The sequence below is a fragment of the Macaca thibetana genome, chromosome 17 (assembly GCF_024542745.1).
Source record: "Macaca thibetana thibetana isolate TM-01 chromosome 17, ASM2454274v1, whole genome shotgun sequence".
Classification (NCBI taxonomy): Eukaryota; Metazoa; Chordata; class Mammalia; order Primates; family Cercopithecidae; genus Macaca; species Macaca thibetana.
The window spans coordinates 11,802,678-11,816,822 of NC_065594.1; the positions used below are offsets into that span (position 1 = coordinate 11,802,678).

Below are 14,145 nucleotides of genomic sequence, written 5' to 3' on the forward strand. Positions count from 1 at the left end.
ATTGTTTTTCTTTGATTTTTTTTTTTTTATAGAGCCTTGCTTCCTGTTCTACATCACAAATCTAAAAAAGGACCCCCCCGTCAAGCCAAATATGCCATTCATTGTATCCATGCGATATTTTCTAGTAAAGAGACCCAGTTTGCACAGATATTTGAGGTAATGAGAAAAAAATTTTCTTGTTTGTTTCATATGTCATAGTTACAAAACAAATATTGATGATTTAATGGAATGTTCCCATTTGGTGATGCATCATTTTGTAATATATTTTCAGAGTTTGAATCAGTAAAATCAACATTGATAAGTGTTAAAATATGAAAATATCTCAGTATTCAAACTCAGATTCAGAAATCAAGCATTGTATATTTTTGTACATTGGTTTATATGTTTGTATTTGGAGACTTTTTTGTTAACAGGTAATTACATATAAAATCATAGTTACAGATAGTAGGTAACAGGGGATTATTCTCTCAATTTATAGGATCAAAAAATTTGAATTGTTTGAGAAACTAGTAAATCAGTACTAATTGTTAATGTAAAGTAAGTTTATACTTTTATAACTGACCTAATTTTGTCAGATATAAAGTGTCTTTTCAATATATATTTTATATTATTTTACCCACATTTTACCACATTACTTTACCCAGGCATTGCAATTTTATTGCTGCCTATTGTAATTAGGACCTAATGCTAACATTACTATTGCAAATAAAAGCTAAGCAGAAAATTCATAAAATCCTACTTTGTAATTTTAGTTCAAGAGCCTGGAGTAAAGTCAAAACAATTTAGAAATTATTCTGACGCTCCTTACCATAAGTACTTCGACTTAATATCTTTGTTTTAGAAACTCTTGTGGTACTTTTGTCATATTTTCATGTATTATGTTAAAGACCTGAAGGAGAAAGAAAAGTAGTTTATCTTCCAAACACCATCTTTCCTTTAGATAGCAGAAAGTTTAGTTTTTGTGTATTTGGGGATGGAGATATTTTCTGTAGTCTGTGTTTGTATATGAGAATGGCTTCAATAAATTGATGTTAATTTATAGGAAAGTTTTTTTTTTTTTGTTGTCGTTGGTTGCTCTCCTTTTCCTTTCAATGGTGATGAGAGAAACACTGATAGAAGCTGAATTTCAGAGTAGTTTTGTTTTCATTTTGATATTGTATCTGCTGTTTTATCTTTACAAGAACCTCTATAGTCCTATTACTATGTAACGTGGTTGGCTGGCTTCCTGAAAAAAGGTTTGAGAGAAATATCTGGCATTTTTGAGGTTCCACTAATCTAGGGCCTGGCCATTAATTTTGCTTTTTAGAAATGGTTTTGTTATGGAAAATTATCAAACTTATAGTAAGCTAATTGAAAAAACTATACTGTGATATTTTTGTTTATAATATGGACAATAGGCTTGCAAGATGTGCAATGGAAGTACCGAGGGAAGTCTTGAATAGCAAGAAGTAGACTCCTTTAAATGTATTTTTTGACTAAATGAAGCCTCATATTGCCCTAAGTTGTTGGGAAAGAACAGTTTTGTATTGCCTTTCAAGCCTACAATTCTTAGTGTTCTGTGTGGGAGAATAGAGCACCAGTTTTTCATTAAAATGTGGCATTAAAATGTCTAATAGAAAATATATTCACCTGCTTCAAAATCAGAAGAATGTAAAAAAGAATATACAGTGAAAAGTTCCCCCACCCATGTATCCCCAGCCGCTTAGTTTCCTTTCCCAGAGGCAGAGCCATTGTTACTAGTTTCTAAATGTACTTTTCCAGATATATTTTACTCATATACAAGTAAGGGCATATAAATATGCACATGCACACACATATTTTGTTTCCCCTTTCTCTCTTTATGCCAATGGCATATTTTAGTCACCCTTCTGATTTCAAAAACTAGAACACACACACACACACACACGTTGTTTGTTTTGTTTTCTTTCTTTTTTTTTTTTTTCCCTGAGGTAGCGTTTTGCTCTGTCATCCAGGCTGGAGTACAGTGGCGTGATCTCTGCTCACTTTAACCTCCACCTTTCTTGTTCAAGCGATTTTCCTGCCTCAGCCTCCTGAGTAGCTGGGACTACAGGCATATGCCCCAAGCCTGGCTAATTTTTGTATTTTTAGTGGAGACGGGGTTCCACCATGTTGGAACTCCTGTGGAACATCTGACCTCAGGTGATCCACCTGCCTTGGCCCCCCAAAGTGCTGGGATTACAGGTGTGAGTCACTGCGCCCAGCCTTAACAATAGTTTATTTCTGGTATCATTTTATATGAGTATTTGAAGAGCTTCTTCATTCTTTTGTCATGGTAAAATGCATATTAATGGTTGGGTTTCCTATCAGAAAAGCAAAAATCATTTTATTTGTTACGGTATTTAATATTTGATGCTATAATGAAGACCCCCAAATTCAAGTGACTAGATGTAGTAAAAGCTTATTTCTTGCTTCTGAAAAGCCCAGTGGTTGTATGAATGACCCTCACTAATCAGTGGCTTAGGGACACAGACTCATTCTGATTAGTGACTTCTCTTTAAATCCCACTGGATCCTTGGCATCAAGCCAGCCAGTGAGTACAGCCTGTGAAGACACACTACTCATACCTACCTCAGTGCATATGTGGCATACTTCATTTTACTCCCACTCCCTTGACCAGAACTCATTCATATATCCTTACCAACTGCACAGGAAGCTACTAGTGGAGTCATCCCTATGCCCAGGAAATTGAAGTGGATATTGGTGAACCCTAGCAGTCTCTAACAGTTTCATGTATATGGTCATAAACTATATGCTATGAAGTCCATGTTGAAATGTTTCTTTACCCTACCTCTAAACTGAATTGGGCAAAACTGAAAATGTTTGAACCTGATGCCTTCTGGACATAGATAACCTATAGAAGTCTAAATGTAATCTTGAGTTAATACTTATACTGTGTATATTTATTGAAATTTTTGTAGTTTTTATAATTTTTATAATTTGAATTACAAAATAAATTTTTGTAATTTGAATTACAAAATAAATTTTTGTAATTTGAATTACAAAATAAATTACAAAATTTGTAATTTACAGTTTTGTAATTTGAAAATGAAATATGTAAACAGTTTATTTGCATATGTGTAGAGTTGAAATATATTTTCCTCTCCTCATTTTCAGCCTCTGCATAAGAGCCTAGATCCAAGCAACCTGGAACATCTCATAACACCATTGGTTACTATTGGTCATATTGCTCTCCTTGCACCTGATCAATTTGCTGCTCCTTTGAAATCTTTGGTAGCTACTTTCATTGTGAAGGATCTTCTCATGAATGATCGGGTAATTTATATTTTTTAGATTCATGTTCTTTGTAATGTTAACTTTTGGAATTTTATTCAACAAGGAAAGAAGTGAAATGATATCAATAATACTTCCATTTAACTGCCTTGATTTTAGGTTTTCCTATTTAACAAAAATAAGCCTTGTCTCCATTATAAGTGAAACCACATTGAAACAGCTTTTTAGTTGAGAATAGGTTTATGACCTCAAATACATTCCTTGATAAATACAAAATATAGCCTGATGCTATCTATTTCAAGGGTTTAATTTTTGACAGGACATCTATTTTTAAAAATATGCAGATTGGTAAACCAGCTCATAGTATGGTTGTCATGATTATAGTTGTTCCTTTTTCTATATTAAGTTCTTTTCCCTACATTGGGAGAGAATGAAAAAACATTGGGAGAGGAAATAATGGTTTTGTTAGTCTTCAGTTATTTTGTATCTGCTGTGACAGCACTGTACTAGGTTCTCTGGAGAATTAAAAGAAACATGAGATAAAGTTTCTACTCCCAAAAGTAAACATAATGTAAGTAGTGATATTTGGGTTAATCTGCCACCTGATTTTTTATTTTCAGTTTGTCCTGTCAGTTGTGTTCATTTTTCTCTTTTCTTATTTTTGATTAAATATTTTTATTTCATTTTACCAGTCTGTTTTGCACTTTACTATTATTTTAGTAGTTTTCCTAAAAATTACAACATGGACTTTTGACTTATTAAAGGCCAATGTCAACTGGTCTGCTTTGAACTTTCAGTATAGCACAAGGAACCTCAAAATACTTTAATCCCCTTTATTCCTTGGTGCTTTTTTGTGCTCTTGTTCACACAGTTGTATTACAGCTGTTATTTTATGCAGTTAATATTTATTTAGATTTGCTAACATATTTTCTCCCTTTGTTTTTCATTCCTTTCTATGTAATGATTTTCTTTCTATCTAAAGAACGACTTTAGTACTTTTTTTTTAGTTTGGATTTTCATTAATGAATTTTGTCAGTTTTTGTTTGTCTGGAAAAATCGTTATTTTACCTTAATTTTTTAAAGGATGCTTTCTTTGGGTTAAGAATTCTAGACTGGCATATTTTCCCCCATCAATGATTTGAATATATTATTCTATTTTCCATTTTCTTTTTTCTTGAGGTTTATTGACAGTCTTGTTCCTCTGAAGGTCTTCTGTCTTTTTGCTGAGAATGAATGTGTCTTTTCTATTTTCCATTGGTTTCCAGTTTTACTATGATGTGTCTGGGTATACTTTCCTTTATGGTTATTGTACTTGGGGCTTATAGCTCTTCTTGTATGTATAGCTTAAAGTGTTTTACAAATTTTAAATAATTTTCAGGCATTATCTTTACATATATGATTTCTGTTTCATATTCTCTTTCTTACTGCAGTTCTGTTAACACACTTTAAACGTACATTTTTTTTTTTTGCTGTGGTCTAGCTGTCTGACACACTTTTTCTGTACTTTTCTACCAGCCTCCTCATGCTTCAGTTTTTGTTTTTTTCTGACCTGTCTTTGAGTTCACTCTCTTCAATTTTGTCTAATCGTATGTAAAGCTTATGCATTGAATTCTTAATTTCACATATGTACACATATACTTCAATTCTGTAATTCTATAGTTTTTAAACATAGCTCTTTGTTTTGCTGCAGAATTTGCTTGTCATTAAATCCTTGAAAAATCTTAATTATGTTAAGATTATATCTGTTAGGCTTATCATCTTGATCTCTTACAACTTTTGTCTACTTTTTTCTGTAAATTTCTGGTCAAATTTTATCTTGTACATATATTGCTTTTGATTGATAGACTTTTTGTATGAAAAGTTGTTGAGATAATGTGAGGCTTCAGATGAGTTTATATTCTTCCAGAATTTTACTTTTGTTTCTATCAGGCAGTTAAGCCATTGTCAACATCACTTCCATCCAATGAAAATGAAAGTTTGGCTTCAGTTTTTCACAAGCTTGTTTTTTTTTTCTGGTCACCTTATGTCTAGAGTATATTTGTCTGGGATCCACCCAGAAGTCCCGGTTGTTTAACAAGGACTTTACTTTTTAATGGGCTCAGGATTCTTAATCTTGTTCTTCCAGCTCTGTGACAGAAAAGCTTTGCTCAACTTCTCATCCCCCTTTCTTTCACTTTCAGAATCATTAATCGTCTATGTGAAAAAACTAATCTCATGCCAGACTCAAATCTTTTGCTTTCCCTCCTCATTTGAAACTTTGCCCTGCAAATTCTCACTGCTTTGGTAGTTGTCTATTCCCTTCAAACTGATTTTTAAAAAATATTTTGTCTAGCCTTTCCATTTGTTTTAGTATGAAAATTGGTTCAGAGCAACCTAGTCACATCTTGTCAGAAACAGAACTGCTCACCATTTTTAATCCATTAATTTGTCTTGTTTTATTGTATATTTGATATGTACAAAGGAATATATATAACATTTGTATAACATGTTTCGTAATACAGTGAACACCTATGAACTCTTAGTTCCTTAGAGTTCTTAGAGTTTTATTACTCTTCAATCCTTTCTGTTTCCTCCCTGTTCCTAGTATCTACTCTCTTGAATCTTGGGTTATTCTCTGACAACAACAACATTTTCCACATACTTGTTTAGTTTTGCTTGTTCTTGAGGTTTCTAAGAATTATATCACACCCTATATAGTCTTGGAGGATTTGCCTTTATCACTCCACATTTGTTTTTAGGAATAATCTTTGTTACTATATCTAACTGTGGTTCATTCATTTGTTACTCTATAATTTCACTGTGGAAAATACTATTTATTTATTCTTCTGGTAGATTGCGGAATACTTCCATTTCTTTACTCTTGGACAGTGCTGCTGTGAATGTTTCTGTTGAAGCCCCCTGCTACATATGAGCAAGAATTTCTCTAGGTTTTATTCCTATGAGTGAAGTTGATGAATCATAGTATATAGACATATTGAACTTTTCACTTTTTTCCAAATCATTTTCTATAATATTTGTTAAGACTTATTTTTCTATTAAGAAATCTGGCAATAATGTTATACTCTGTTGGTAGAAAATAATAGATACAGTATCTAATCTAATATAGCTCATTATAGTCCCAATATGCATTTCTGTGGTTACTAATTAAGTTTATATGTCTAGTCACCCTTCATGTTGCCTACTTTCTGAAATTCCCTTTTGATGTATTTTACCTTTTATTCCCCTTGGTGCTTTTTTCCCATAGGTAATCTTTACCTACATTAATCTTCTATCTGGTGCACGTTATAATATCATCATGAAATGTGTAAAACCTCATTTATGTGTGTCTTTTCACTCCTTTATTGTGTCCTTTGATCCTTTGAACAAAAGTTATTGCTTTTTTTTTCTTTTTGAGATGGAGTCTCACTCACCCACGCTAGAGTGCAGTGATACTATCTCGGCTCACTGCAACCTCCACTTCCCATATTCAATCCATTCTCCTGCCTCAGCCTCCCGAGTAGCTGGGACTACAGGCGCCCACCAACATGCCCGCCTAGTTTTTGTATTTTTAGTAGAGACGGGGTTTCACCATGTTGGCCAGACTGGTCTCGAACTCCTGAACTCACGTGATCCAGCCAGTTCAGCCTCCCAAAGTGCTGGGATTATAGGCGTGAGCCACCGTGCCCGGCCTGAACAAAAGTTACTACTTTTAATGTAGCTGTATTTATCATTATTCTTTTGTAGTTAATACTTTTTACATCTTGTTTAAGTAATCTTTTCCTACTTTAACGTCATGAAAATAGCCTCCCATATGTTCTTTTAAAAGTTCGAAGGTTTTCTTTTTTTACACACACAAAAATCAATCCGTCTGGAATTGATTTACTTGTTTTTTGTATGCTATGATATAAGGATTTCATTTTTGCTGCATCTTAGGGTTACCAAATTTCCCAGCACTGTTTTTTAAATATCTTACCATCTCCTAGTAATCTGCAGTGCTACCACTCATGTCTCCTATAGTGCCTCTGTTCTTTTCCATTGATTTGTTTGCCCTTCCACGAGATGTCTTTCCTTAAAGTCTTATAGTTTTCTCTAAAAAAAAATTTTTTAAATTTCTCTCATACAACTTTCGTTCGGCGCTAAATAAAGTTTTTAGGATTATGTTTTATGTTTATGATTGATGAGGTGAATTATTTGGTAGTTCTGATTTTATATCCATCTTTCTTGCTAAATTCTATTTTAATTATGTCAATTATAAAGAATGCCAGCTTTATTTTCTTTTTTTTTTTTTTTTTTTTTTGAGACGGAGTCTTGCTCTGTGCCCCAGGCTGGAGTGCAGTGGCGCGATCTCGGCTCACTGCAAGCTCCGCCCCGCCGGTTTCACACCATTCTCCTGCCTCAGCCTCCCAAGTAGCTGGGACTACAGGCGCCCGCCACCTCGCCCGGCTAATTTTCTTGTATTTTTAGTAGAGACGGGGTTTCACCGTGTTAGCCAGGATGGTCTCGATCTCCTGACCTCGTGATCCGCCCGTCTCGGCCTCCCAAAGTGCTGGGATTACAGGCTTGAGCCACCGCGCCCGGCGCCAGCTTTATTTTCTAATCCTTGCATATTTTATTTCTGTACATTTACTTACATTTTAGGTATTTATCCTTTTTCATCCTAACTTATCAGTTTTTGAAAGAGGTGTATTCACATCTTCTGCTGTGATGAAGTTTTCAATCTTCTGCTTTTAATCATGTTTGTTCTGGTTTATTTTGTTATTCTGCTAGTTGTATAAACGTTCATGAATTTTATATTTTATTTGGTGTTGTAAGATAAAATATATCAGTATCCCATTTAAGTCCATATCCTCTTCAGTGCTTTTCATCTTGACTGGTATATTTTTCCATCCCATAATTTTCAGATTTCATATGTCATTTGTTTTTGTTGTATATTTTGTGGCTTTATTATTTATAAATCTACCTGATAGTCTCTGTTGTTTCTGGTAGTATCTGATAGTTTCTTATTTATGTAAGGTTTTTGTTTTCATTTTTCTTTGTATTTGTAGTAGTTTATATTAATTTAGTTTTTTCTTGTGAATTAAATATTTTAGTGTTATCTTTGAGTAATTCTTTCAACATGGATTATAATTTGGAAACTTTCTGTCTTGAATTCTAGTGTTCATTCTTCAGTACTGTTTCTTGGATATTAGAATTCTGTGTTTCAAGTCACTTGAAAAATCAGAGCATCGTTTTTTTGGCATCTGGTCTTGCAGCTGAGAAATCTGAAGTTTATTTTTTATTCCTTTTGGTAGTTTCTCTATGGAAACTTTTGGGATCTTGACATCCTTAGTTAGAAATTTCGTCACAGTGTACCTAATATGATTCCTTTTTCATTATTTTTACTTCATACTTTGAAGGCACTTCTCAACGGAAGAAATGAGTCCTAAACTGTATGTGAATCTGTAGCTCTTTGTGTTTGAGGGAGTTTGCCTTTTATATGTTAGGGCTACCTGTTTTGTTGCCAGAGGGTTACCTGAGGTGATATTCAATTACTGTACCTTGACATGAGGGTAAAAATGGGATCTCAAGTGTTCCAAGATTGGTTCAGCTCTTTTGCCATCTGATTTTAATTTCCTGGTTACTACTGTAAACACCTATTTACTAGTACTTACACATGATCACCTCAGGATTAGTTTGGGGTTGTGCTGAAAGCAAAAACAAACCCCTCCAGCTCAAGATTTTTTTTTTTTTTTAAATACCTTTCCTCTTGTTTAAGAGGTACACCTTTTGGCTCCTTTTTTTTTTTTTTTTCCTTTTAAGTCCTAGTTTTTGCCACCTGCATTAAATAATTGAATCTCAAAAGGGGCTAAATAAGGGAGTGATGTGTAAGAAGTTAGAGTTAGTCCCACCACACACCTAGAAAGAACCAATCGTGATGGATCTGTAAGTGCTGTACATCGGTGCTGGTGAAGGTATGCCTTTCAACCTTTTTTTTTTTTTTTAAAGTAAATAGGGTTAGATGAGGTACTTTAGTCATATATAACAAATGTCACTGCAGAAGGTACAGATTTCATTCATTTTCTAAGTGCTAATTGAAAAGGAGGATTCATATTTATGTTTTAAAGTCCTTTTTTTTTTTTTAAGCTTCCAGGGAAAAAGACAACTAAACTTTGGGTTCCAGATGAAGAAGTATCTCCTGAGACAATGGTCAAAGTGAGTAATATGCATAGATCTATTGATTTGAATATAGTTACCATATTGTAATATTTGAGATATTAAAATTTCTATTGCAGAGATATTAAAATCACTCAAGTATTTATGTTTACTGTATGACATCTCATGTGCTGTGAGACTATAGGGTAATAATGAGAAAGCTGGGATTTTGTGGACAGCTGCACATAATCTAATTTGAGGGGAAAAAAAGATTTGAAAGCTGCTTCCCTGATGGCAAAAGGCAGTGCTAGTTTTTGTGGACTTTCCTCCATTCTGTAAAGATGATAATTCAGATTTTAAACCTGTTCATCTTTTCCATGGGATTTAATAAAACTTTTTATTTCTAAAAAATTCAGCCTATAATTTATTGAATTAGGAGTTTTATAAGATTGCTCATCATTGGTATAGACTTGATTTATTAAAACCATCTATGGCCTGTAATGTAGACCTCATCTCAATCCACTACCAAGATGTGAAGGCCAAGAATAAATATATTAAATATTGTTATTTTCTAGCTGTAATTTCTTATAAACCCTTCGCGCACGCACGTGTATGTGTGTGTGTGTGTGTGTGTGTGTGTGTATTTATAGTTTGTATTACGAACTACCTTTTCACATTGTTCTGGCTTGAGGTTATGATGCTAGTTTTGCAGACTCGTACAGTAGCCCCACCTTTACATCAATGAATGATGCTTGATACTTTGAGCCTCAGTATAAACCTGTTTTTCTCGGCATTGGTCTCAAGCTGCAGTTTTTGTATACTTGAAAGCAACACTGGACTAGAAAGTAGGCCACTTACCAACTTACCGGTTGGTAGGCATACTTACCAACTGGCCAGGAAAGAGATCTTCAGTGTTTGCCGTGAGCCAGACACTATTGAAGACCCTCTTAGCGTCTGAGCCTTAGCTCTGTAAAAAGCTGAGATAATATGTGAAAGATAATTTGTACATCATTTTAAAAAGAGATGTACTTGTTCAAAAGAATTCTTGGAAACATTAAAGGAAGTAATGGTGTAAAAATACTTTAAGTACTTCATAATTATAAAATGTAGAACAAATATGAGTGGTATCATTTTTTAGACAGAAGAGATTAAATGTAATTAGTAGTTGGGAACTTAACTTTTCTGATTAGAGAGGTTAAGCATGATTTTACTGTATTTTCCAAAGGATCAAATGCATGTTGGGAAAACATTTTAAAACAGCAAATAACGAACTAGTCTTTAGTCAAATCATTCTTTTGCCATTTTCTTGGAGGTCTGAAACATCTTTAATTTAAAACATTTAAGATTATCTTCATATATACAGAAAAGAATTTTTTTCTTTTCTTAAGAAGCATCCACTAAATACATTTTATTTTTTTAAAAAGTTGATACAGAAATTCTTTCAAAATGTACCAATGTTTTATTTGTTGACTTGTCTCTTAAATAGATTCAGGCTATTAAAATGATGGTTCGATGGCTACTTGGAATGAAAAATAATCACAGTAAATCAGGAACTTCTACCTTAAGATTACTGACAACAATATTGCATAGTGATGGAGACTTGACAGAACAGGGGAAAATTAGGTATGCATTTACTATTTCACAGTTCTTTGGATTGCACAGTATTTCAACTCTTGGTGTAACTGTTGAATGGTGCTGTTTGCTTTTTTAAAAAAAATAATTAGAATTGCTTTGTACATGTTCACATATTTTTACTGGAATGTGCTTTTGTATAGTGGTTATTTTACAGTGGCTGTCACATGTCTGGTGCAGGGTTCTATTATACGTTGTATATATTTTAAACAATAGATTCTTACATTTTAGAATATCTCATATGAAAGTGTGTGTGTACCAGTCAATAACTGGTGTTTTACATTCTTGTTAAACATATAAGGGGAAACAACAGACTGAGTGGAAGGCAACTTACTGAATCTATTTCCAGAAGTGTAAGTAAATGCATACTTTAAAAATGTACTTGAAGTAAATTATTGAAAATGAACACTTTTTTTTTTTGTTATTTTATTTTGTTTCATTTTCTTTGAAAGATGTAGTATAGAGTAGTGATTGAAAACTGCTGGACTCTGGAGCCTGGATTCAAATTCTGGCTCCACCACTTACTAGTCAGGTGAACTTCAGTAAGTTGCTTTAACTTCTTGGTCCCTCAGTTTCCTTATCCATAAAGTAGAGGTAATAATTATGTGTACCTGGTTCATCTAGCTGTTATGATATAACTAAATAAGTTAGTATACCTAAGGCATTTAAAACACTACTTAGCACATAATAATTAGAAGCATTGATGATAGTAGTAGTTATTATGTCAGTGTTAGTTGAAATTTACAGGTTTATCCTCTGTGTAAATCAAATGCCATTTAGTGCCCCTCCTTGGTAATACGAAATAGGAGAATAGCTCTGTGCTCCTTGGTATATCTAAATGCTTTAATAAGAAAACATAGAAAGATGACTGCCAGCTGCCTTCTGCCTTTCCATCTTTGTATGTTTTGCTTATACTGTATTCTTTGCATAGAATGTTAAGAGAAGCACGTCCTTCTCAAACAAAACATATAAAAAAACTTGGTAAACTATTCATTCTGCATATACAATTGATCTGTTTACTTTCTTTTATTCTAATTAATCTATTCTGTTTTCATTTCTCTATTCCCATAATTTATATACGCCAATGTTTAGGAGTTACAAATAAGTATGTTTTCATTTAAAATTTTTGCTGAATTTGAAATAATTTTGTATTGATCAGCTCAGCCTGGTAGAAATTTTTCTCAGTGTTAATACATTTTGCCTTATAAATCAATTTATTAGTTATATTATTTTATACTTCTTATTTGGCCAATTATATTCAGCTATATAAACTTTTATCAGAGAGGCAAAATACTTTGGTGATTTACAACATTCAGGCAGATTGAAGACACACTACACAGGTTCAAATTGAGGTTCCACCATTTATCAGCTGCTTTTATTTATCAGCAAGTTATTTAACTTCTACGTGTCTTAGATTCTTCATCTGTAAAATGAGGATAGCAATAGTATCTCCTTATAGAGTTCATGTATATGTATTAAAATATGTAATGTAATTGGAATAATACCCAGTATATAATGTCACTTAAGCTGGTTTTTATGGAACCCATATGACATTCAGAAGTATTTAGGGGCAGCATAGAGTTGGAATAAGAATTATTTCTGGTAGAGACGTAACAGATGGAGTCTTGGGAGTTGGTAGGTGGGGGTCTCTGTCCTTTCCTTAAGTAGGAAGCTTGCATTCCTGTTTAAGCAACAGTGATTTTTTGTGTTTACACCTTAAACTTTTATGTAAGATTTGATTTGAAGAAAAGTTTCCTCTGCTTAATAAAGCTGAAAACAACAAAACAAAAAAAGTTTACTAGGTTAAATAGAAACCCCTGGTCTAGATGGGAAATTTTAAGGATGGATACACAGGAAGCATCTGTTACCCACATCTGTGAGGAAAACATCCAACAGGTGGTTTATACTCTCTGCACTAAGAACTATGATTTACTGATTATTAGCTACTTGGAATATTGTTGTTGATGAGATGAGACACACGTTTGAGACAAAGTCTTACAACTTTAGAACCTTACTAATGTTGGCTAGCATCCAGTCAATATTTTTACATGGCCAACTAGATTATTAAGTCTTGGAAAACTAAGACTGTGTCTTTTATTTTAAATACCCCGCAGTGCTGTATGTACACAATAGACATAGATTTGTTGCATGGATGTTGAATAACAGTCTTTTACTATAGAGCTACAAAGGGGATTCTATTTAAGGAGTTACAACTTCTCCCTCCTTATATTTGTTCAAGATCCCCTTTATTTCAGCTAATATATCACTATATTAGGAAGGATTGTTTAGACGTATTTACTAGTCTGGAATTCTATGAATTGTGCTTCATTTTAGCAGTTTTCTCTCCTTGAACTTAAAAAGAGCCTCATGGTAATATTTGAGAAGTTGAATTCTAGCTAAGAATAGTAATGTTTCCTCACCACACCTGCTTTCATTCTTCTTCTTTCGTGCTTAGCACAGTAGTTGTGGTTGATTTATTAGCAAGCTAGAACATATTTGGTGCCTCATCTATACATAAATGTATCTCCAACAAAATCCATAGAAGAATACATAAAACCTAACAACTAAACATACAGACAGATTTCTTCTGTGCTTGACTAAGACCTGTTTTATTTAGAATGAGGGAATTAAATGACTTGAGTGACGCTAGCATTGACTTATGTTTAAAAGAAGAATTTTGTAGTATTAGAAAACATCTTCCAAAGTTAAATGAGCATAATATGGTGTTCAGTATCACTAAATTATTTTCTGTCTTAGTCTGCTCAGACTACTGTAATAAAATACCATGCTTATAAACAACAGAAATTTATATCTCACAGTTCTGGAGGCTGGGAAATCCAAGATCAGGGTGCCAGCATGGTTGGGTTCTGGTAAGGGCCCTCTCCAGGGTTGCAGACTGCTGACTTCTTGCTGTGTCCTCAAATGGCAGAAGTGGTAAACAAGCCCTCTCAGGCCACTTTTTAAAGGCACTAATCGCATTCATGAGGGTTTCCCACAATGACCTAATCACCTTCACAAAGGCCCCACCTCCTAATACTATCTCCTAGGTCCTTGCATTTCAACATAGGAATTTTGGGGGACGCAAACATTCAGATCACAGCATTTTTTTTAAACTTTTTTTTGGCCAGAATTTTTAATAAAATTAGATGT

General features: G+C 33.6%; 1 protein-coding gene across 5 annotated transcripts in view; it reads left to right on the top strand.

Moving 5' to 3' along the window:
* PDS5B (PDS5 cohesin associated factor B) overlaps window positions 1-14,145 on the top strand; it is a 187,588-nt gene that overhangs the window by 143,385 nt on the left and 30,058 nt on the right. For all 5 annotated transcript variants that reach the window (XM_050766807.1, XM_050766808.1, XM_050766812.1 and 2 more), the window contains exons 20-23: window positions 33-156; window positions 3,136-3,294; window positions 9,355-9,423; window positions 10,850-10,986. In XM_050766807.1, coding sequence (XP_050622764.1) covers window positions 33-156; window positions 3,136-3,294; window positions 9,355-9,423; window positions 10,850-10,986 — 489 coding nt within the window. The remainder of the gene's footprint in view (window positions 1-32; window positions 157-3,135; window positions 3,295-9,354; window positions 9,424-10,849; window positions 10,987-14,145) is intronic.